At 42.1% G+C, this 25,903-nt stretch overlaps 1 protein-coding gene across 1 annotated transcript; it reads right to left on the bottom strand.

The window, feature by feature from the left end:
* On the bottom strand, positions 1–25,032 carry CNR2 (cannabinoid receptor 2). The gene is made up of 2 exons (XM_073571454.1): positions 24,908–25,032; positions 1–2,527 (listed from the first exon to the last, which is right to left on the bottom strand). Exon 2 carries the CDS (start codon positions 2,477–2,479, stop codon positions 1,400–1,402), a length of 1,080 nt encoding a protein of 359 aa, XP_073427555.1. The 5' UTR covers positions 2,480–2,527; positions 24,908–25,032; the 3' UTR covers positions 1–1,399.
* Between the last annotated feature and the right edge of the window lie 871 nt (positions 25,033–25,903).

The raw sequence follows: 25,903 nt of genomic DNA, 5'->3' as shown, positions 1-25,903 counted from the left end.
TTTGTTACTTTATTTTTATTATGTTATATAAAATGTTACATGTGCGTTAATATCCAATATTGATGAGCGAATGTGCTTGGAAAAGGTGTTATCTGAGCATGCTCGGGTGCTATCCGTGGGTCTTTGACTTGCTTAAATAATATGTTCAAGTCTAGCTGCTGTTAGGCAATCCCTACATGTGTTGCAACTGTCTAACAGCCGTGAGACATGAAGCCACTTGGTTAGCACACGACCATGCTCGGATAACACCTTATCTGAGCTCATTCGCTCATCACAAATATCTAACCTTATGTCTCGTTAAAAAAAAATAAATTGAATAAAATGATTTACATTAATATATGTAATTACAGCTACGAAGTTATTTACACAATTAATCATAAATATGTAATATTATTACAATCTTTTTATTTATAAAATGGTATTATGCTATCATAACCATAACTGCATACTAGGAAATAAAATAGTGCACTAGTGAAATAACTTGCTGGTTTCCTCAACATCATTCTCAAAACATACTGGTTTATAGACTGCTGTTTTTTTTATTAAAAAAAATACTGTGGCAAATGTGAAAGGAAGAGTCTTCTGGACTTGACAGCAATGGGACTGTTGTGAATTAAACAATCTTCTTTTATGCTCCACATTTTACAGTGTCAAATAATTTAGTCTATATATATATATATATATATATATATATATACATATATAAATCCATTCTAGCCTGGGCTAGAAAGAGACATTGTGTAGCACAACTGATTTATTTATTGAGCTACAGCGGCATTCCGAAGGTATAAATTGAGTTGTATGCAATCACGTGGGCTACAGCTCTCACACAATAAAGTCAATTAATAGTATTTAAAAGCAGTGACCTATAATAAAAAAATATGATTAGATTATAATTTATAGACCATGTTTGTGACACTTGGTCGTTGTTTACCCTAGTAATTGGACATTGACTCTATAGCTTTGCATAGAAATGAAAATATATAAAAATGTTTCCTGGTCTTAGTAATGTGAAAAAAAAAATCTGCATAGTAACAATCTGATTATTTAATTGACTAACAGACTCACTTAAAATCATCTTGAGAATGGGGTGTAGCGAGAGTATGTTAGGTCGGCGATCAAGCCACCAATTTTAACATTCTCTAGGGAATATATTAAGGCTTTTATTGCCAGGTCACTATACAAATGAGCTTCAAGCCAGATTTATGAATAGCCATTTTTTTTAAAAAAAAGCTGCAGTTCTCATGTCAGTAGAAGGTTGATGTAAGATGTGGAGAAAACAACTTTAGCCAAAATTGTTATATTTACAGATGTGCAGAACATCATGGGACACTTAAACAATTGGTGCATAAAAAAGCAAGGAAACTTCAGGCAAAGCAGACTTCCAAAATTACCCTCCTTATAAATTTCCCCCACTGATTTCTGTATCACAAACTGTGTCATCACAGGTCGCCTCAAAGGCCATGTTCTTCTCTGTTCCATCCACTTCTTGCTGACTGTCAGATAGCTTCTTCAAACATCTCAGCTTTCGCAGAAGTCTGATTAACCTGCGTCGTAACTCTCGGCTTCGCAAAGCGTAGAGTATTGGGTTGACCATGGAGTTGACCAAACAAAGAGTGCTACAAAATGCAAACACAGCCTTAATTTTTGCATCTAGTGAGTATATGAGGCTGTGGATCATAAGAATGAGGACAGGACTCCAGCAAAAAATTAGAACCATTAATACAAGCGCTAGAGTTTTGGCCAACATGATGTCCAGTCTTACCCGGGCTTGTCCTTGTTCTGCTTGTATATTATGTTTCTTCATGTAGCTTGTATGCCTGTGTGCCTTCCACAAGATATGGCAGTAGGAGAATATTATAGCACTGAGAAGTATCACTACTAATACAATCCAACTGGACAAATATTTGTTGCCAATCAGCGGGAACAGTTCTGAGCAGGTAACTTCAAGGCTACAGCAATTAACACCCATGAGAGGTAGATATGAGATGATGGTGGTAGTGACCCACATTATTGCCAAAGCTAGGAGTGCTCTCTTTCTGGTCACCATTACCTTATATGCAGACGGTTTATGAATACAAATGTACCTGTCAAAAGCCGTCAGAAGTAAGCTTCCAAGTGAGGCTGTAAAGGACAAGGTGACACCACCAAGTTTGAATAAAAAAACAGCAAGCGTGCCAGCACTATGGTAAACATGGAAATCAATGAAGCTATAGGAGAATATAAGACTTGCTAATAAATCTGCTGTAGCCAGACTGCTGATAAACAAGTAGGAAGGTTTTTTTCTGAGACGAGAAGAGGTAAAAATCATCGAGAGGACGAGTGCGTTTTCCAAAATACATAGAGCCCCCATTATAATGCAGATAGTTGCAATGAAGATTTTCTGAGTGTCGCTGTTCAGGATCAAGTAGCACTGGATGTCTATGCCTTGGGTGGAACATCTCTTAGAACTATTGGAGTCCTTGTCACATTGATTCATTGTAATCTGACTTTTCCAAATTATTATTGGAGACACTTGTTATAGACACTGTGGGAGAAAACACAAAATTGTTAAATATTTATACATGGATTTTTATTCAAGCTGCATTTATCTGGATTATAGAACCATCTCATTTTTAGATTTTGTAATGACATGAAGTAAATAATTTTGGGAAAAGTATACCATGTCGGGCAGCTTATGGCATATCTGATAGATGGGGTATTGTGTCACCCACTGTGCCCTTCAGTCTGGCAAAGCCCAGCTACAAAAGGTCAAGGTTGGTAAAGGCTGCTGGTCAACTCCAAAATGAAAGTGTAACATAATGTATGGCTAAGAATCTTATTTAATGTTTATAGGGGCAGCTCGCTGCACAACTGATGCCTGGTTTGGAGAGAACATGGATCAATACAGCCAAGCTGTATTCTGATGCTTTCTTCCTGTAGAGATAAGTGGAGTTGTAATTTGCTTGTACCATTGTTCACCAAGAGGTAAGCAAATCCAGTTGTGTCTGGCAAGGGCTCAAGAAACTGGAGGGTGGAATCATCAAGGTATTGGAGACCCCTGAGCAGTTGCTCCTTTTGCCCTTAGTGTAATGCAGCCCTGGCTGCACACTACACCCAGCTAATACACTGGTTTGGCATGTATGGTATACTGAAGTACTCCAGATACATCTGGACAGACAACCAAATAATTATTGTGCAGCACAAGACTGTTATCAGTTTATTATTAATTAGCTGAAGAGCCCGGCATTGCCCAGTCATAGCAACTAACTGTGGTTAGTTATAACAAATTATAATGATTATATTGCACATAAATTGTTGCTGTATGTCATCTCTTCCTTTACATAGTGTATACCTGTGTTTCATCTTCTCCTGTATATAGTGTATGCCTGTGTGTCATCTCCTCCTGTATATAGCATATACCTGCATGTCATCTCCCCCTGTATATAGTATATACCTGTATGTCATCTCACCTGTATATAGTATATACCTGTAGGTCATCTCCCCCTGTATGTAGTATACACCTGTAGGTCATCTCCAGGTTCCCTCCTGTTTGTACACTGTGGAGGCGCAGTGTCCCCGCAGCACAGAGCATTTCAGTGCGGCGGCTCCACCCCCTGAGTGTAATACCATTTAGTTAGAAATTGTAAATAAGGACTATTTAGAGTGGCATTAGTTGTAGCTGTATAAATAAGTTTAAAGCGAACCAGGCATTGTCAGGTTGGCGCTGTTACACTGATTAAAATGATACCTGGGTTGGAGAAATCCATCTTGTGTTTCTTTTTTTAATCTGTATTTGAATTTTTAAGTTAATGAGAGAAGTTCCTGATTCTGGGCTCCCTCTGCAGTCTGTGTCAGAGAGTGGTCTGTGACAACACGGTAATAAATTGTGTTATTTCCAGCTTTACAGAAGGTCGATAACACCATAGAAATGATAAAAATAATATACCTAAGTTACCACAACTGTCTACAAGGAAAACTGTTGCTCATAGTAACCAATCACAGCTTAGCTTTCATCTTTTAAACTGCTCTGGTGAAATACAAGATTCTTAGTGATTGGCTGCTCTGGGCTATATAGGCAGTGTAACATGTTGTGGTCAAGAAAATGTCCCTATGAAATATATATATTTATTATACTGTGTGTATATATATATATATACACTGCTCTTGCAAAAATTTAGAGACCACCACATCAAAACCATGTCATGAGCAGCTCATTCCCCAGGCCTGAACCATATTGAAAACCTCTGGAATGTAATCAAGAGGATGATGGATAGCCATAAGCCATCAAAAAAGAAGAACTGCTTAAATTTTGGTGCCAGAAGCAGTGTAAAAGACTGATGGAAAGCATGCCAAGACGCATGAAAGCTGTGATTAAAAATCATGGTTATTGCACAAAATATTGATTTCTGAACTCTTCCTGAGTTAAAACGTTAGTATTGTTGTTTCTAAATGATTATGAACTTGTTTTCTTTACATTATTTGAGGTCTGAAAGCACTGAGTTTTTTTAATTTTGACCATTTTTCTTTGTAAAATAAAAAAGCAAAATTTATTGCTTGGAAATTCGGAGACATGTTGTCAGAAGTTTATAGACTAAAAGAGCAATTTACATTTTACTCAAAAATATACCTATGCAGAGAAAAAGCAGACAGACTGAACATTTGAAAGTTGCAAAGTTGCAAAGTCTCGAAGAGAGGTTAGCTACGTTGAAGATCATTAAGGAAGGTGAAGAGTTCTAGACAGAGCAGAATTATCTCTTCATGTTACAGAAAGAGAAGAAATTCGAAGTGCACCTGAAGAAACAGAGGAATGGAGACATGTGACCCAGAGAAGCAGGAGGATCAGGAGGCAGTCAGCACCCATACTGCTCAGGAACCAGTGCCAGGCTCTCACGCAGGAAACCAATGAAGAAATACATCAGGATAAGACTTTGCCCACAAACAGCAACCTTGTACGCCTTCAGAGTCCTCCTGGATGGAGAAAGAAAAATGTTGTGAAGAAGAAACGGAGAGTGGTGGTCATGGGGGATTCCCTGCTGAGAGGAACAGAGGCCGCTATCTGCAGACCGGATATAACTTCAAGAGAAATGTGCTGTCTTCCAGGTGCAAAAATTAAAGATGTGTCTGACAGGATATCAGGACTCTTCAGACCTACAGATGACTACCCATTCCTGCTACTACATGTGGGGACAAATGACACCGCAAGAAACGACCTGGAAACCATCTGCAGAGACTTTGAAGACTTAGGCAAGAAAGTGAAAGAACTGGGAGCACAGGTGGTCTTCTCTTCCATCCTCCCAGTGGATGGCCATGGAACAAGGAGGTGGAATAAGATTCTGCAGGTGAACAACTGGCTACGTCGATGGTGCCGTCAGCAACGATTTGGATTTCTGGATCACGGAGTGAGATACCTTTACGATGGACTACTTGCTAGAGATGGGGTGCACCTTACGAAGACTGGAAAACATGTATTTGGAAGTCGTCTTGCTACACTTGTAAGGAGAGCTTTAAACTAGAACAACATGGGAAGGGAAGCAAAAGACCAGAAGAAGCCGTACACCTGACAAATGCTATTGAGAACTCTGCTATTAGAAATGGAAAGGAAGAACAAAGACAAAAGAATCTAATTAATAAAAATATTGGCGAAAGAGAAACCAATCACAAACTAAAATATTTCTATACTAATGCACAAAGCATGGGCAACAAACAAGGAGAATTGGAGCTACTAACGCAGGAGAAGAAATATGATGCCATTGGAATCACTGAAACTTGGTGGGACGATACACACGATTGGAATACAAGGCTAGAAGGATACAAATTATTTGCAAGAAACAGACTTGATAAACGAGGAGGAGGTGTCGCATTGTATGTTAGAAACGCGTATATCTGCACAGAGATTGAAGCTTCAGAGACTGGGAGTTCTGTGGAAACTGTTTGGGTAAGAATACAAGGACAGAACAATGGAAAGGACACCATTGTAGGCATTTACTACAGGCCGCCTGTGCAACCTGAAGATATGGATGAACTCTTTATGCATCAAATGGCCAAGTTCTCCAAAAAATATGACATAGTTGTCATGGGAGATTTCAACTATCCAGACATTTGTTGGGAATCTCTCTCAGGCAAAACTAACAGGTCAAGGAAATTCTTATCCTCTCTTGCTGACAACTTTATCTTCCAAAAGGTAGGGGAGAAAACAAGGGGAACTGCTACCTTGGATCTAATCCTTCTAAACAGGGAGGAAATGGTTGAGGAGGTAAAAGTGGCTGGGACCCTAGGAGGTAGCGACCATGCTATTTTAGAATTTTGGATAACCTGGAAGACCTGTGAAGACTCAGACGTCAAGGTTAGATTTCAGAAAGGCAGATTTTAAGGGATTCAGAAAGAGAATTGGAGGGATCCAATGGCTGGATATCCTTAAGGACAAAAATGTCCAGGAAGGATGGGAAATCTTGAAAAATGAAATTCTCAAAGCACAATTGTTAACAATTCCGAAAAGAGGGAAAAGCATTTAAGGAAACCAGGATGGATGCACACAGAACTAAAGCACATGCTAAAAAGGAAGAAAGAAATGTTTATAAAATGGAAAGAGGGAGGCATATCTAAAGAAGAATATAATGCTGTCTGCAGAACCTGCAGGGCACAAATCAGATTACTAAAGCTGACAATGAATTGAGGCTTGCAAGAGATGTCAAAAGCAATAATAAAGGATTTTGGGGATATGTCAAAAGTAAAAGAAAAGTCAAAGATGATATAGGATTTTTACAGGATGAAAATGATGAAATGGTAAGACAGGATGTTGAGAAGGCCGAACTTTTAAATTCCTATTTTGCATCTGTTTTCTCTCAGAAAGGAAATGTGACATCAACTGGTCTTCACTGTCCTATTAAGGGAATAGAAGAATCCAGGATATCTATAAACAGAAAGATAGTGAGGAAACACTTAGCTAACCTAAATGAATTCAAGTCTCCAGGTCCAGATGAATTACACCCCAGAGTACTGAAGGAGATAGCAGAAGAAATTTTTGAACCCCTCTCCATAATCTTTGAAAATTCTTGGAGAACAGGAGAAGTCCCAGAAGACTGGAGAAGAGCAAATGTTGTTCCTATCTTCAAAAAGGGGAAGAAGGTGGACCCAGGCAACTATAGGCCGGTGAGTCTGACTTCTATACCAGGAAAGATCTTTGAACAAATTATTAAACAACATGTATGTCAGTACCTGGATAAGAATGAAGTGATTAAACAGAGTCAGCATGGGTTTGTAACTAGTAAGTCATGTCAGACTAACTTAATTTCCTTCTATGACGGAATCACTGATTGGGTGGATCAAGGAAATGCTGTAGATATAGTATATCTTGACTTCAGCAAAGCATTTGACAAAGTATCTCATACAATCCTTATTGAAAAAATGACTAAGTATGGAATGGACAAGGTAACAGTTAGGTGGATTCATAACTGGCTTAGTGATCGGACCCAAAGAGTGGTCGTAAATGGCTGCACATCCAGTTGGAAGAATGTCTCAAGTGGGGTACCACAGGGCTCTGTCCTGGGCCCTGTATTGTTCAACATCTTTATCAACGATTTAGATGAAGGAATTGAGGGTAAACTCATTAAATTTGCTGATGACACAAAGCTAGGAGGGATAGCTAATACTAGAGAAGAGAGAGAGAGAGGATTCAAAAAGATATAAATAAACTGGAGAAGTGGGCAGCAACTAACAGAATGGTTTTTAACAGGGAAAAATGCAAAGCACTACATCTGGGCAATAAAAATGAAAAAAGCATATACAGAATGGGAGGAATAGGCCTAAGCAACAGCACATGTGAAAAAGACTTGGGTATACTAATAGATCACAGACTGAATATGAGTCAACAGTGTGATGCAGCAGCAAAAAAAGCAAATGCAATTCTAGGATGTATTAACAGAAGCATACAGTCTAGATCACGTGAAGTCATTATTTCCCACTACTCCTCTTTGGTCAGACCTCATCTGGAATATTGTGTCCAGTTTTGGGCACCACATTTTAAAAAAGACATCAACAAACTGGAGCAAGTTCAGAAAAGAGCAACCAGGATGGTGACCGGTCTGCAAACCCTGTCTTATGAGGAAAGGTTGCAGGATTTGGGATTGTTTAGTTTGCAAAAGAGAAGACTGAGAGGAGACTTAATAGCTGCCTACAAATATCTAAAGGGCTGTCACATTGTAGAAGGATCAACTTTATTCTCATTTGCACAAGGAAAGACTAGAAGCAATGGGATGAAACTGAATGGGAGGAGACACAGATTAGATATTAGAAAAAACTTTTTGACAGTTAGAGTGATCAATGAGTGGAACAAGCTGCCACGAGAAGTGGTGAGTTCTCCTTCAATGGATGTCTTCAAACAGAGGCTGGACAGACATCTGACTGGGATGATTTAGCGAATCCTGCTTTGAGCAGGGGGTTGGACCAGATGGCCCAGGAGGTCCCTTCCAACTCTACGATTCTATGATTCTATGATTCTTAATTTTTGCCAGAGCTGTATGTATATACAGTACAGACCAAAAGTTTGGACACACCTTCTCATTCAAAGAGTTTTCTTTATTTTCATGACTATGAATATTGTAGATTCACTCTGAAGGCATCAAAACTATGAATTACCACATGTGGAATTATATAATTAACAAAAAAGTGTGAAACAACTGAAAAGATGTCTTATATTCTAGGTTCTTCAAAGTAGCTACCTTTTGCTCTTTGATTACTGCTTTGCACACTCTTGGCATTCTCTTGATGAGCTTCAAGAGGTAGTCACCAGAAATGGTTTTCACTTCACAGGTGTGCCCTGTCAGGTTTAATAAGTGGGATTTCTTGCCTTATAAATGGGGCTGGGACCATCAGTTGTGTTGTGCAGAAGTCTGGTGGATACACAGCTGATAGTCCTACTGAATAGACTGTTAGGGTACCGTTACACCTAGCGACTCACCAGCGATCCCGACCAGCGATATGACGCGGTCAGGATCGCTGGTGAATCGCTGGGTGGTCGCTAGTGAGCTGCCACTCAGGCAGATATCACCAGCGACATCGCTGGGGACGGGGATCGCTACTTACCTGTCAGAGGCGGCGATCCTGCGTCCTCCCGCCCGGCTCCACGCGTCGCTCGTCGTCACAGCAGGAAGCGCCGCAGGAAGTGGACGATGAGGAATGGTCCAGCAGCTTCTCGCGCGATCAGCGATAACCAGCGGGGGAGCCAGTCGGAGGTAAGTATCACATGCAGCGATATCGCTAGTAATCTTGCTGTAATGTCACAAAATCGGTGACTTTACAGCGATATTGCTAGCGATATCGCAGTGTATAACGGGGGCTTTAGACCTGCATTAGATACTGAGATGTGGTCTGTGGTCTCACCTGCAGAACCACTCCTTTATTGAGGGTGTCTTGATAATTGCCAATCAATTTCCTATCAGTATGTCTTTGGAATGTGGGAGGAAACCGGAATACCCGGAGGAAGCCCATGCAAACACGGGGAGAGCATACAAACTCCTTGCAGATGTTGTCCTTGGTGGGATTTGAACCCAGGACCCCAGCGCTGCAAGGCTGTAGTGCTAACCACTGAGCCACCATGCTGCCCCTTCATCCCATCAGCCAGAGCTACCGGACTACCACTAATATCTCACATCATCCCGTCAGCCTGGGGTCAGAATCAGAGCGCTGAGTGGAACAGTCCTAACTTCCATGCGGGGATCCCTTTAAGAGAGGCCTGGGGTCAGAACCAGAGCACTGAATGGATTTGCCATGACTTCCATACCAATGATCCCTTTAATAGAAGTCTAAGGTCTGAATCAGAACGCTGAGTGGATTTGCCCTAACTTCCTTACCAGGGGTACCTTTAAGAGGGGCCTGGGGTCAGAACCAGAGCGCAGAGTGGATTTGCCCTGACTTCCATACCGGGGATCCCTTTAAGAGAGGCCTGGGGTCAGAACCAGAGCGCTGAGTGGATTTGCCCTGACTTCCAATAAAAATGATCCCTTTAATAGAAGCCTGGGGTCAGAATCAGAGTGCTGAGGGATTTGCCCTAATTTCCATACCAGAGATCCCTTTAAGAGAGGCCTGGGGTCAGTACCAGAGTGCAGCGTGGATTTGCCCTGACTTCCATACCGGAGATCCCTTTAAGAGGGAAGATGTGCCTATGGGACTATGGGATGGAGGATGTGTGATGGGTATATGGGCAGGGAGGAGGTGATTCATTTCTGTCATGTGCTGGGAGCTTAGGTTTCTAGGGATGCTAGATTTCTCCCATCCTGTCAGTGTCTGCTGAGGTGTTGTGGAGTGGGAAAACTGTTGCTCATAGCAACCAATCACAGCTCAGCTTCTTTTAAACAGCTCTGGTGAACTGAAAGATGCTTAGTCATTGAGTGGGGCTATGTGGAGTGAGCGTGGCCGATACACACATACATATACACATACACTCATTTTTATATATATAGATATATACAGCTCTGGCAAAAATTAAGAGACCACTGCGCAGTTTTATAAAAATCAGCTTCTCTACATGTCTGACAGCCATTCCATTCCAGTGTCAGTTGAACCAGAGTACACCTCATTATGCTTAATGTGCTTCTGATTAGGTGATCACCTGAACCAAATCTGATTTAATGAAGGAAAGTATAAAAAAAACTCTGCTGTGGTGTTCACAATCCTCTTGCAATAGGACAAGCTGGATGGCAAAACAAGTGCTAGTAATATCCAAAAAGTAATCGGAATGAAAAAATAACTTTTAACCATGCCAAAGGAGTTGAAAGAAAAGTCTTGAGTGAGGAAAAGAAGGGCTCAATTCTGGCTTTACTAGCAAAGGGATACAGTGAGGATCATGTTGCCTCCATCCTTAAAATTTCTAAGATGGCAGTTCATTACAACAAGGTCAAGCAGCAGACATTGGGGACAACAAAGCTACAGACCGGAAGAGGGCGAAAATGACTCTCCACTGACCGGGATGACCATCATCTTATTCGAATGTCACTCAGCAACCACAGGATGACATCAAGTGACCTTTAAAAGGAATGGCAAATGGCAGCTGGGGTGATGTGTACGGCAAGAACAGTTTGTAACAGGCTCCTAGAGGCATGGCTCAAGTCATGTAAAGGTAGAAAAAAGACTTTCATCAATGAGAAGCAAAGGAGAGCCAGGCTGAAGTTTGCCAAAGACCATAAGGATTGGACCATAGAGGACTGGAGTAAGGTAATCTTCTTTGAATAGTCTAATTTTCAGCTTTGCCCAACACCTGGTTGTCTAATGGTTAGACAGAGAGCTGGAGAGGCATACAAGCCACAGTGTCTTGCATCCACTGTGAAATTTGGTGGCAGATCGGTGATGATCTGGGGATGCTTCAGCAAGGCTGGAATTGGGCAGGTTAATTTTTGCGAAGGAAGTATGAATCAAGCTGCATACAAGGTTATCCTGGAAAAATAGTTGATTCCTTCTGCTCAGGCAATGTTCCCCAACTCTGAGGACTGGTTTTTCCAGCAGGACAATGTGCCATGCCACTCAGCTAGGTCAATCAATGTGTGGATGAAGGACCACCACACCAAATCACTATCATGGTCAGCCCAGTCTCCAGAACTGAACCCCACTGAAAACCTCTGGAATGTAAACAAGAGTAAGATGGATAGTCACAAGCCATCAAATAAAGAAGATCTGATTAAATTTCTTTGTACCAGGAGTGGCATAAGGTCACCCAAAAGCAGTGTGAAAGACTGGTGGAAAGCATGCCAAGATGCATGAAAGCTGTGATTAAAAATCATGGTTATTCCACAAAATATTGATTTCTGAACTCTTCCTGAGTTAAAGCATTTGTATTGTTGTTTCTAAATGATTATGAACTTGTTTTCTTGGCATTATTTGAGGTCTGCAAGCACTGCATTTTTTTGTTATTTTAACCATTTCTCATTTTCTGAAAATAAATACAAAATGTAGTGCTTGGAAATTCGAAGACATTCTGTCAGTAGTTTATAGAATAAAAGAGCAATTTACATTTTATTCAAAAATACACCTATAAAGAGAAAAATCAGACAAACTGAAAATTTTGCAGTGGTCTCTTAATTTTTGGCAGAGCTGTATATATGTAATAAATATCTAAACATATATATATTAGATATTTCTTATATACTGTATATACTGTATATATATTAGATTAGATATTTATTATACGGGGCTTTGCGTGTGGAATGAGTGTGGCTATGTGGAGTGGGTGGGGCTACATGAAATGGGCTTGGCTTGACACACACACACACATACATATACATTCAGTTTTATATATAGATTATAATAATAGTAATAATAATATAGCGCAAATGCTCTTTTGAAATAAACTCAACACTTAAGAAGATTTTATGTACATTCTTTCTAATTTCTTTCTTTCTTTTTTTTTTACTTTGGATGATTTTGAGTAACAACATGTCAGAAGATAGGTAAAGGTTTACATTACTACATACCCTGAAAAAAGAGGAAACCTGACTGCTTTTGGCAACACAAACTTTTATTTAGATGTATCTTACACATGAGGATAATTATTTACTTCACCATTTGTATTTTTCTTTATTACGGTATATCTGACTTTCAGTCACCAGCAGAGGGCACACTTTTCTTTTTTTGCTGTAATATTTTTTAGATAACAGAACTTATTCTTTCACTAAATTTCTATATACAATTTCTATATGAAAAAAATTCAAAACCCTAAAACATAAAAATGTTTGTTTTATTGAGTTTTGCTTGTATTTTCTCAAAACTGTGCACAAATAATACCTATGAGTATATATGTATCTACAATATATGTGTGCATCTATGTACATGTACAGTGTGGGTATATGTGTGTAATTATGTATACACAGTATGTATATGTTACAATGTATTTTTTTCTTAAAAATATGCATAATTGGTGGTAAAAATAAAAAAATAAAAAACACTATTATGCAATTATACAATTAATCACACTGGAATGGATTCTATTCTGATGTCTCCCAAGTGAATCAGGTATAGCTGTGCTATTATGAAAAGCCAGCAATATGCAGCTGTCCTTCTCTATTGATCCCTAGACATTTCTATTATTTTAGGAATCAGTTGCATTTGTGTAGAAATGCGGACTGTTGTAGGAATGTCATTTTTTACAGTATCTTTTTCCATAGACATTCAAAAACATGTCATAGGAGGTCAAAAGTTGGGTAAAGAGAATGCCATCTGACAACCATGTTGTAAGAAGATGTGTCACAGGACAACACTCTCACTTTCGGATAATTGAATTTTGAAACACATTCATATGTACAAATTACACTGGCAAAGTATATTGCATGCTGTGATTTGGCCCACATGAAAAATTACGCATGTGCACATTAACTAGAATTGGTCTGCAGATGGTCCTTCGTGTACACGCACTAACAACATACTACTAGTCTAGTTAAGCCCTAGCCATTAATTGACTCATTGATTTTTAATTAATTTTAATTAGTTTTCTGGTGAAACACCTGATTTTTTTTGCAAAATCATGCATCTATTTAACAATCATTTACTAAAAAGTAGCTATAGATGCTCCTTTTTTTAAGCCTTGATAGCCTGATGCAATTAAGTTACGTTTTCTTTCTGCAAATTTCCCTAAATATTTTTACCTTAATTTCAGAAAATTGTGGCAAAAATGCAGCTCAATCACATCTTGTGAAAAAGGCCTTAATCTTAGTTGGCATGCTGCAAATTAAAAACCCGAACAAACCCGTATTACATGTCTATTTTTATTATAGATATTTAATGCAATATACATTTTTGCTACTATCCTAATTCCAAACAAGTTGGAACTCTATGTAAATTTAAAGAAAACAAAAAAGTAATGATCTGGAAATCTTTCATAGCCATATTTTATTCACAACAGAGCATAAAACACAGCTCAGAAGTTGTAGGTTATACATTTTTCCATTCAATTAAAAAAAAATTAATTCATTTAGAAATTGATGGCAACACATCTCAAAACTGGGCCAAGGTTAACAAAAATCAGTAAAGTAATTGGTATGAATTAATATAAGCTGGAAGGTCAATTTTCAACTAAGTCCCATGAATGTGTATAAAAAGAATGAGTTAGAGAGGCAGAATCTCTCAGAAACAAATGTGGTCAGTTTCACCAATCTGAACTACTGCGTCTAAAAGATATGGAACAATTTGCAAAGAATGTTCCCCAATGTAAAATTACACAGAATTTGAATATTCCACAATCTGCCTAGCCTACTATATAATATCATCATAGATTCTGGAGAATCTACACATATAAGAGGCAAGACTAACAGTCAATATTGGATGCTCCGGATCTATGAGCCATCAGGCAGCACTACATTAAAAGCCGACCTGATCTAGTCATGCAAATCACTGCATGGGCACAAAAATACTTACAGAAATCATTGTGAACACACTTCGCCATGCCACAATGCGCAAATTCAAATTACAGTCTTATCATGCAAAGAAGAAGCCACATATCAGTACGATCCAGAAATACTTTTCTGAGCCAAAGCTCATAATGAAAAACTGTTCTTTGGTCAGATGAAACAAAATTTGAAATTATTTTTGTGAACCGTCACTTAAGAGGAGAGGGACTGCCTAGCTAGTTATCAGCACTCCGTTCAAAGCCCTGCATCTCTGATGGTATGAGATTGCATTTGTGTCAATGCATAGGCAGCTTACACATCTTGAAAAGCTTTATCAATTCTGAGCATTATATAGAGGATTTAGAACAACATATGCTCCCATCCGGGAAATGTCTATTTAAGCGAAAGTCTTATATATTTCATCAAGACAATACTAAACCACATACTGAATCCATCACAACAGCATGACTTTGTGGAAGAAGAGTTCGAGTGATAAACTGTCCGCCTGCATTCCAGACTTTTCACCAATACAAAACATTTTAAACATTACGAAACAAAAAATCTGGAAAAAAAGACCCAGGACTGTTGAGCAGCCTGAATCCTACATCAGACAAGGTTGGGCCAACAATTTTCTCACAAAATTCCAGCAGTTGATCTCCCCACTTCCTAGACAATTAAATACTGTTGTAAAAAGAAGATGGGATGCTACCCAATGGTAGACATGGCACTATCCCAACATTTTTGAGATGTGCTGCTGTCTTCAATTTCTAAATGAGTTATTTTTTTTTCAGAAGAATTGGAAAAATATGTAATTTTCACCTTCGAATATATGTTCTATGTTCTGTTGTGAATAAAATATGGCTATTAGAGATTTCCAAATCATTGCATTCCTGTTTTCCTTTTGTTTGATGATGATTATTATTATTATTAGTATTATTATTATTATTTATTATTATAGCACCATTTATTCCATGGCGCTTTACATGTGAGGATGGGTAGACAAAATAAAAACATGTACAGAAATCTGAAACAATACAAGTCACGACTGGTACAGGAGGAGAGAGGACCCTGCCCGTGAGGGCTCACAATCTACAAGTTTAATACAGCATACCAACTTCTTTGGAATTGAGGTTGTAAATATCATCCTCATCAATATCATGGGCATACCCAGGATCAAAACTAGGGGGGGGCAAGCCATGGTCTTTCAGGTTGTAAAATTTTAGAATGAAAAAGGTGAATGAAGCTTTTCTATACAGTATAATGAGTCCCATACCTGTATATACATCATCACCATCCCCAGCCCACTAAGCCAGGCACCTGTATATACATCACCAGCCCCAGCCCACTGAGCCCAGCACCTGTATACACATCATCACCAGCCCCTGCCCACTAAGCCCAGCACCTGTATATGCATCATCTCCAGCCCCAGCCCACTGAGCCCAGCACCACCTGTATATATCATCACCAGCCCCAACCCACTGAGCGCAGCACCACCTGTAGATATCATCACCAGCCCCAGCCCACTGAGCCCAGCACCACCTGTATATATATCATCACCAAGTCCATCCCCAGGCCACTGAGCCCAGCACCACCTGTATATACATCAGCGCAGCCACAGCCAGCCCCTGTATATACATCAACCCAGCCACAGCCAGCCCCCAGCCCCTGTATACATCAGCCCAGCCACAGCCAGCCCCTGCCCCTGTATATACATCAGCCCATCCAGCCCCCAGCCCCTGTAGACATCAGCCCAGCCACAGCCAGCCCCCAACCCCTGTATACATCAGCCCAGCCAGCCCCCAACCCCTGTATACATCAAAATCATTATAAGCCCAACGGCGCTAAGCGTGATACATATATTACAAAAGCCGCAAGTTCTAAGGACAAAAACCACTTAATTTGTCCAGTGAAAAATGCAATAACAAGAAATCTGTAAACACTCGCGCTAAAGTATGTACCTAAAGGGTAAAAGTTTGCAAACCAAATCACATGGAACAGGGTTAGTGGAAATGTGTCCCAATATAGGACTATGCATAAGATTAATTACCTTTCTGTAGTAAGCAGTGACATAAAAAAGCTGAAATCCCGGGGGTGGTGCTTTGCAGGCAGGTAAACTGAACGTCCTTCTCATAAGTAGTCCATAGCAGAACAGTCCCTGATACCATAGATCAAGATGAACAGGATTCTAATAGGAGACGCTCTGTAGCGGCCGCCTGTATGTAAGGCAGACGCCGCGCTAGAGAGAAAGCCTGCAAGGTGCAGAGACGCTGCAGGACCTTGCGTAACATCACAGTCACGTGATAAATCACGTGACAGGCTGTGGAGTGCTATGGAGCGCTCAGGGGGCCAAAAAGATTATCCTACGTGTTTTGGAATTCTCAGATTCCTTCCTTTAGGTACATACTTTAGCGTGAGTGTTTACAGCTTCCCTGTATACATCAGCCCAGCCAGCCCACAGCCCCTGTATATGAAGCGATGGCCGGGGGACCACCACAATGCAGGGAGACTACTGTACACATGAGGTGCAAGAAACAAAGGGTTAATTTATTTACAGGCAAGGAATGCAGTGATAGGAAGGTGTAAACAGGGATATGCAATGACATAAAACAATTTACAAAAGTGATATTCTCTAGCTGGGCCGGCAAATGGCATGGTGCATCAACTATTACATATCAGTGTATTTTTCAAAAGGCAAAACAATGCAATAAAGTACAGTATTCTGCTACTCTAACTATAGCCTGACTGGCCGCTGCTACCCCGGCCGCACGGCTACCGTGCTCTGTCTATTGCAACCTATCCTAAGCCCTAAACATGTGCGCACACGGGGTTAACACTCACAGTAAAGTTGGTGTCTCAGTTCCTTCCCGGGGGCCCCCTGCAATTCTCTGCAAGATGATGCGACATCCTCCCTGGAAGCTCTGTGCAACGTGGTCTTGACCTTGTGTGAAGATCCCGAGCCTGTTCCTAGAAATGGTGGATTCCCTCCTTGTATATCTTCGTGGCTCCTCACAGCAACACAGGAAAGCAACCTTCATTATCCCCAGAAGGGTCTACACAATCCCTCAAGTTCAGTTAGTTTCAAGCTGCATGTTTTCTCCTCACAACTCACAGCAAGTCAGGTTCCAGCAGACTCCCAGCTCAGAACACTCACAGGAAAAACAGCCCCTCCCCTTTCATAGCTGGCAGAACAAACCAAAACAGTCTTATTGTAGGGGAGATCCGAATGTCCCATTGCTCTTGCCAAGGGGGTTCTGTCTCTTAAAGTGGCAGTTTGTCTCTACTGTCCATAGCAATGCCACCCCCTTACATATACATCAGCCCAGCCACAGTCAGCCCCAGCCCCTGTATACACGTCAGCCCAGCCAGCCCCCAGCCCCTATATACATCAGCCCAGCCACAGCCAGCCCTCCAGCCCCTGTATACATCAGCCCAGCAACAGTCAGCCCCCAGCCCCTGTATACATCAGCCCAGCCACAGCCAGCCCACAGCCCCTGTATACATCAGCCCAGCCACAGCCAGCCCCCAGCCCCTGTATACATCAACCTAGCCAACCCCTGTATACATCAGCCCAGCCAAGCCCCAGCCCCTGTATACATCAGCCCAGCCAGCCCCTGTATACATGAACCTAGCCAGCCCCCAACCCCTGTATACATCAGCCCCGCCAGCCCCCAGCCCCTGTATACATCAGCCCAGCCACAGCCAGCCCCCAGCCCCGTATACATCAGCCCAGCCAGCCCCCAGCCTCTGTATACATCAGCCCAGCCCCCAGCTCAGCACCTGTCCTGTCTGACACTGTAGCAATTGCCTCAGGAGTGCGTGGGTACGCTCCTCCGGATGCCTGAGTCACTGACCTGATACGTTAAGGTTCAGCGGCGAGCTGCAGCCAGGGGCAGGAGATGGGGAGAGCAAAGCGCTCTCTCTCCACCCACAAAGAACGTTCAAAGTCAGGCGTTCTTATTAACCCCCTATCATGTACAGGGCACCCGTGCCACTGCGCGCACCTGTAAAGCCGCCGGCGCCATGCCCGAAGTTTTAAAGGGCCGGTGGCAGGATAGGTGCGCGGCGTGCCACTGCTTCTAGGGGAGAAAGGCAGCTGCTCCCCCTGCCCCATGGTGGGTATGCCCATGATCAATATAGAAGTAGTGGAGGTACACTTTAATGCAATTATGCCAGGATTCAAAAGTACTGTATATACTCGAGTATAAGCCAACATGAGCATAAGCTGAGGCACCTAATTTTATGACAAAAAACTGGGAAAACTTATTGACTTGAGTATAAGCTGGATATGTATTGTCCCTTCATCCCTCACATGGTATGCAAGGATCGTCATCCCCATCCTGGTCTGCATGACCTCCTCATCCCCATAATGGTCTGCATGGCTCCCTCATCCCCATAATGACCTTCATGGCCCCCTCATCCCCATAATGGTCTGCATGGCCCCCTCATCCCCATAATGGTCTGTATGGCCACTTCATCCCCATCCTTGTAAACATGGCTCTTCATCCCTATCCTTGTACACATGGCTCTTCATTCTCATCCTGATCTTCATGGATTCTCAACCCTATCCTTTTCTACATGGCTCCTCATCCCTATCCTGGTCTGCATGGTTCCTCATCCCTATCCTTGTATGCATGGCCCCCATCAAAAAATATATAAAAAAAGATATACCATCCTACTTACCTTCCTGCGCTCCCTCACAGCATCTTGTTCCAGTGCAAGCAGGTGATTTATGCTTGTAAGGAGCGCATGGCAGTGATGTCATGCTCTACGTACAAGCAGAGCACAGCTGCCGGAATACTCACTGCTCTCCATGTTAGGACTATGTGCATGGAGGTCAGTGAGTATTGATTGCTATTAAGTAGCATATACAGTGTCAGCCGCAGTCGCCATGCGGTCACGTGTGCCTGCTACTTAAGAAAAATATTCACTTCTCTCCATGCCCATGAGCATGGAGAGAAGTGAATATTCATTACCCTTAAGTAGCGGGCACGCGTGACCACCCGGCCGCTGCTGGAAGCCTGCCAGCACAGTGAATTTTTCTCTTTAGCAATGGGCACAGGCCTTAGCCTCAGCAACCTCCTACCTCTATGACCCACTGCTTCACCACTGCCCTCCTCCTCCATCTTCTGGGACCCTCACTCAAGTATAAGCCGAGGGGGGGCATTTTCAGCACAAAAAAAGTTGCTGAAAAACTCGGCTTATACTCAAATATATATTGGACTAGAAATATTTTTGAATGAGGTCAATAGGCCGGACATCAGGATTGACAAGTTAGTAGCTGTAAGCTGGTCAAAAAAATGTATAACCTAAACAAATGTAAACATGAACAAATTGCTCAATAAATGAGTGTTATGTTTATTATCTGACATTATGTAATCTGTTCCAAATTCCATATAGAAAAAACTCTATAACTCACAACAGGTGTGAGTTTTTCCATTCCAGTTCTTTTTTTAACTTATTGTAGCACTGGGGTCCCTGCATGCCTCTCCCCGGCAGGGATGCCGACTCACTCACCGCCGTGGTCCCCGTCCCACATTTCCTTCTTCTGCTTCTGCCTGGAGTCTGTGCATGGCTGACAGATCTCCAGGCACTGTGCTTAGGGTGCGCACAGACACACGCTCCATCCTTCTTAAAGGACCAGTGCACGCTGTCCTAAAGTGTCCCCAGCCAATGGCTTGGAGAAACTTATTATTTAAGGCACCTCCACCTGATTGGAGGTGCCTGAGCAACGTGTTCACTCTGCCTTGTTGCATGCTTGCTAGTTCTCAGGTACCCTAATCTAGTTTATTTTCCAGTACCTGCCAGTGCCCGCCTGTACACCAGCCATACCTACCTGAACCTGCCAGTGCCCATCTATATACCAGCCATACCTGCCTGCTGTACCTGTTTGCACCTGCCAATGCCTACCTGTATACCAGCTGCACCTGCCTGCACCTGCTAGTGCCCGCCCGTATACCAGCCGTACTTACCATACCTGCCTGCACCTGCCAGTACCGCCTGTACACCAGCTGTTCCTGTCTGCGCCAGCCATACTTACTTTACCTGCCAGTGCCCACCTGTATACCAGCTGTACATGCCTGCCTGCCTGCTGTACCTGCCTGTGCCTACCTGTATACCAGCTGTACCTGCCTCCATCTGTTAGCACCCACTTGTATACCAGCTGTTCCTATCTGCACCAGCCATACTTACTGTTCCTGCCTGCTCCTGCAACTGCATCAGCTGTACCTGCCTGCAGTGCCCACCTGTATACCAGTTGTTCCTGTCTGCACCTGCCAGTGACTGCCTGTATTCCAGCCGTCCCCTCAGCACCTGCTGCTCCTGTGTTCCTGCCGTGCCTGCACCAGCTGAAATTTCCTTTCTAGGCCATTCTAGCTTCCTGCCCATTGGGGGTCAGCTGCTGTGTGTCTGAGGTTCATCATGGTGTAGCACCTGGTGTCCATCTGGAGCCAAGTCTAACCTCACTATCAGGGGCTCTATGAAGAGTCAGGTGTTCATGCCCCTCCAGGCTCTCCTTCGATCAAGGCATAGTGGTTACACCACCACTGCCATTACACTTATAAACACTGAAGGGATTTAATCGCTTTTAGGCAGCTGGTAGCATTGACACAAGCACATGGTTTCTGGATCAAACAGGGAGGTTTATTTTAGGGCATAAACTACCAGCAGAATGGAAAACAAACATCCTTTCTCCAGCATAAAGGAACAAAATAAATAGTACATATTCAGGCACATGCAGGCTCACCCATTCAGATAAATATCCAGCTGTCTCTCAAGTTCTGTCAGAGAGCCCAGCATCAAGAGAACTTTTCACCTCTTTTCCCAGATACAGTCCACAGTCTTTCATCCATGTGGCAATCCTGGCACTTCACCTGGCTCAGTTTAGTCTGAAACAAATGGTACTCTGCAGCTCCCAGCAGAATCTACACTCTGCCCAGATCCCCAGCACACTGCACACCAAGTGAACCTACTTCCTTCTTCAAGTAAAAACATATGTAGGTGCGTCTATTCCTTGCAGAGTTGGGATTTAACCCTGTCCTACTTGGCTTTGCTACATACCCTCCCCCTTTGTCCAAAACCGAGGGATCGGCACTATCTACCAACCCACAGTCAACCCCATGCCGCCAAAGCTTGACCAAGGGCTTCCTTTCCACTGGTTGGTAAACTTTATGGTGGCCCTCACCAACCTTTTCCATCACTTCACAGGGCCCTTGCCACTTGACAAGAAATGTGTTCCCTACTGTGGGCACACACCCTAGGTTTAAATTGTTTCACCTGAGTCACTGGACTACAACCCCTGCCTTGAGGAGATGCTCTTTTACTTTGCTCTTCACTTTGGTCCTTTGACACAACAGATCATTATGCCTGGCTCAATGTGAAAATTGATCACTGGTTTCTGGACCCTGGGGAACAACATTTTCCACTCTTACATTTTCCAGGGTACCTTTCAAAATTAAGTTCCTGAGTTGGGCAGTTCCAAAATTTTTCCTTGACACCTCCAGCTCAGGAACATTGACTTTAGGGGATGCTTCTACATCCTGATTGCCAACCCATACAGACAATAGCTACTTGTCGGCCATGGTATGTGACAATGTTTTTTATCATTGTAACCTGGTTGTCAGAGAAGCTACCAAGTGGCATCACTATCCCCCACAAATCCCAAAACAGAGGAAAATCACAACCGATAAATATAGGATGTGACAAGTTTTTGACCACCCCCACTTTGTGGGCCATGGAACCAGAGTCTGTGTCAATGTCAACCCAGCCCACAGAAAAGCTTTTGGCAACGCCATAAATACCACCTTCCCAGGGACTGGCACATGTAAAAGGGTGGCCCCTACCAGGGTCACTGGACGCTTGGAGTCCAAAAGTCCAGTCACTTGCAACTCATTTGCAGTCACTTAGCAAACTGGAGGTCCCTCGCCAGGATGGTGAACAGTGCTGCAGGGAGTTTAGATGAAGTAGGAGCAGCACTGGCCCATGCTGCAGTCCATCAGGTCAGAGGTCAAGGGACAGTGGGATGATATATGACTTGGGGCATGACACCTCTAACATACAATATGAAGAGCTGTACCTCTTGAACCCATCTCTCACCCCTTCTTGATTTTTGTGCACCTCTCAGACATGGCCTTGGACACCTTCTTTTGATTATCCCTAACAGGCAAACTCAGTATCCCTTGACTGTTGCAAAATATCTTTTCACCAGCTCACTAGGTCTTCTGCATTCTCCTTGGGCAACGCAGCTTTGAACAGATTTTGGTAGTGAATGGATAAATCGGTCCACTACCACTCTTTCCACCATCTGTACTGGAGAGCAGGTCTCAGGCTGCAGACTGCCAGTGTTAACCCAAAACATTAAATAATCTCCACCTTCAGCTTGTCATACTCCTTGGCATCCTGCAGGGCAAGGTCATAATATGACTTTGGTGGAACCCCGGTACGAGATGATGCCACGACCTCTGCCCACTGTTCCGGGGACAGTTTTGTTCTGTCTGCTGCCCTCTCACATACAGTCAGGAAAGCCTCAACATCATTCTACAGAGTCATTTTCTGCTAGGCCTCTTGTACTTTTCTCCTCACATAGACACCATTCCTTTGGCTGGCGAAAAGTACAGTCTCCCAGCCCCGAACTGTTTCCACCAAGAGAGTCATTTACTGCTGATGCTGCATCTGAAGTATCTACTGCTGCTTCTGCTGTACCACTTGGACTAATTGCTTCACAAGATTGTCCATACTTTCTGACCATGTTTGCAATGCTGATGCTGCTTTTACCCAGGATATACAGACTTTATTCAACAATCACCTGTGCTTCTTGGGATTCAGTGCCCGCATCCAAAACACCAATTGTAGGGATATTTCTTGCTTTTAGATACCTGGTAGCATTCACAAAGGAATTTAGTTTTTTGACCAAACAAGAAAGTTTATTGAAGTGTATACATTTTCAGCAGAATGGAAATCAAACAGCCTTTATCTGGTTAAACAGTCCATATACAGGCGCATGCAGGCTCACCCTTTCTGATAAATGTCCAGCTGCCTCTCAAGTTCTTTCAGAGAGACAAGCACCAAGAATTCTTTTCACCTCTCCTTCCAGTCACAGACCACAGTCTTTCAACAATGCAGCAACTGATACAAAATACTCACCAAATATTGACATGTGAGTGAGGCCTAAAGGGGGTTTTACACATAGCGATATCGCTAGCAATATCGCTAAAACGTCACTGGTTTTGTGACTTTATAGCGATATCGCTATGTGTGATACTTACCTCTGACCGGCTCCCCCGCTGTCCATCGCTGATCGCGCGAGATCGGGCGGCTCCATTTCTCGTCATCTGCTTCCTGCTGGGCTTCCTGCTGTGACGACGAGCGACGCTGCACGCGGGCGGGAGGACGTCAGGATCGCTGTATGTGAAAGGTGAGTATAGTCCGCTGCGTCGCTGCTGCATCGCTGTGAGATCTTCCTGTGTGAAAGCTCACTAGCGATCATTTAGCGATGCACCAGCGATCCTGACCGGGTTGGATCACTGGTCGGATCGCTGGTGCATCGCTAAATGTAAAAGGGCCTTAAGGCTTCTTTTAAACTAATTTTTCCAACATGTAAAAACATCATGCATTTTATTTGCTTTTCTAAAAGCTGTTTCTTATGAAACTATAAGCGTGGAAAAGGTGGAAAAGCATAAAGAAAAACTTTACAGCCAACATCAAAAGTTTTTTTGTGTAAAAATGTGTCCAAACAAGCTGCAAAAAAACTGATAAAACCATTGCTACTTATGTACAAAACATACACAGCTACTAAAACACATGAAGTAAAAAATAAACAACTATGAAACATATCAGTAAAAAGCGTATTTAAAACATTACTAAAAAGTGTGTGTGAAGGTAGTCCACAGAGTTAAAAAATCGTAAAAGTATAATAATATAAACTTCTCTTTTTTGTTTCCACTTCTTGCGTGAATCTATCGTCATCGTAAAGTACGGTATTTGTTAGAGAAAACAACTTATGACACAGCGGTGACGGTTTTTAGGTGGATAGCTGTTGATGTCTGTGGGTAAAAAATACCACGTGAAAAACAGCAATTCTGAAAAAACACCTCACAATGTCCTATACACGTACATGCAACATAACTGCTCTGTGTGTATTGAAGATCAGAATTTTCTATTGACACGCTGCCAACATTTGGAGTCGACTAACCTAGATTGAGATTCATCTGTATATAATTCTGCTTGCTTGGTTACTATAGTGTGTATGAAATATATCTCATTCAGGGTTACTTTAGAGAGATGCATCCAACTTATCACTTCATAACATTTCGTACACGTCATGATATTCTGAGGGTAAAGTAAGGTAGATCTGGAAACCCATAATTTCATGACACTGATACTTTGAGAATTTGGCAATTTCAATGTACTTTAACCATCTGAATTATTTACATAAGGCAACATAAGACTATAGCACAGATAATAAGAGGTCCATGTCTACTAATATCTTTACCCCACTAGTTCTACAACTTTCCCATTGAATTTACTCTAGATAAGAACTAAATGGCTTAAGAAAGTATTACCTCATCGTGCAGCATTTGTGCTTGCCCTTCTTTACAATCTTTGCTCTTCCTTTAAGACTATGAATCTTCATCACAGTCTCATTTTGAGCTCTTCATCCTCCGTTGTGTGGTTTCTGGGTTGTTGACTATGAAATATAACATGCTTTAGGTTGGAGTCTTGCGTGCTGCCAAGCTGTAGATGACCCAACAGGAAGCATGGTAATTTCCTTCTCTCATCACTAAATAATGCCACCAAACATAAAGCGAGCTATCATAGTTGTCATGAAATGTCTGAATAACGCCCTTCATGGACTGATCATATGTATCATTCCCATAGCACAAATCACATGAATAGGTCAAAAAAGTATTAGTTGATGCGAGTTAGTTGACAATAAGATGTTTGTGCCATGAAGTCACTTCCAGTGAGACTGTACAGTCGTAAAACGCAAAAGTGCGCTCAATACTAACATGATTTTTTTTTAGTTGTTGCATTTCCCCAGTTTGGAAAAGAAATAGGAATTAGCCACTAGTTGTTGTATACTCATTCGAAAACATTCATAAAAAAAAACACATCAAAAACTGCACTTGACCTTTAGGCTATGTGCACACGATGTGTTTTTGATGCATTTTCGCTGCGTTTTTTTCCGTGCGGAAATGGTCCAAACACGCAATGGAATCCTTATGCAAGGGAATTCAAGGACAATCCTGAAGTGTTGTGCACATAATCAGTAAATTTCCGTGCGTATTTGCTGTGCGTTCTTTTCTGCAGCATGTCAGTTCTTTTAGCGTTTCTACGGTGTTTCCGCATTCATTGACTTCAATTTAGACAGTCAAATCCACAGCAAAAACGCAGATATAAAAATGTTTGCGGATTTGCCGAGTTTTTGTTTTGTGTTTTACCGGCTTCCTTTGTTGTCTCCCATTCTGTCATCTGTGTGACAGCGTGGGAAACACCGGCGCGGTAGTTCTTATCGGCAGTAACATAACTGCTGGTAAGACCGCCGGTCAGAGCGCTGT

Source organism: Dendrobates tinctorius, unplaced genomic scaffold, assembly GCF_039654945.1.
Source record: "Dendrobates tinctorius isolate UK_male_01 unplaced genomic scaffold, ASM3965494v1 ptg000007l, whole genome shotgun sequence".
Classification (NCBI taxonomy): domain Eukaryota; kingdom Metazoa; phylum Chordata; class Amphibia; order Anura; family Dendrobatidae; genus Dendrobates; species Dendrobates tinctorius.
Note: the sequence above shows the minus strand (reverse complement) of the source record. Positions and strands in the feature narration are given on the sequence as shown.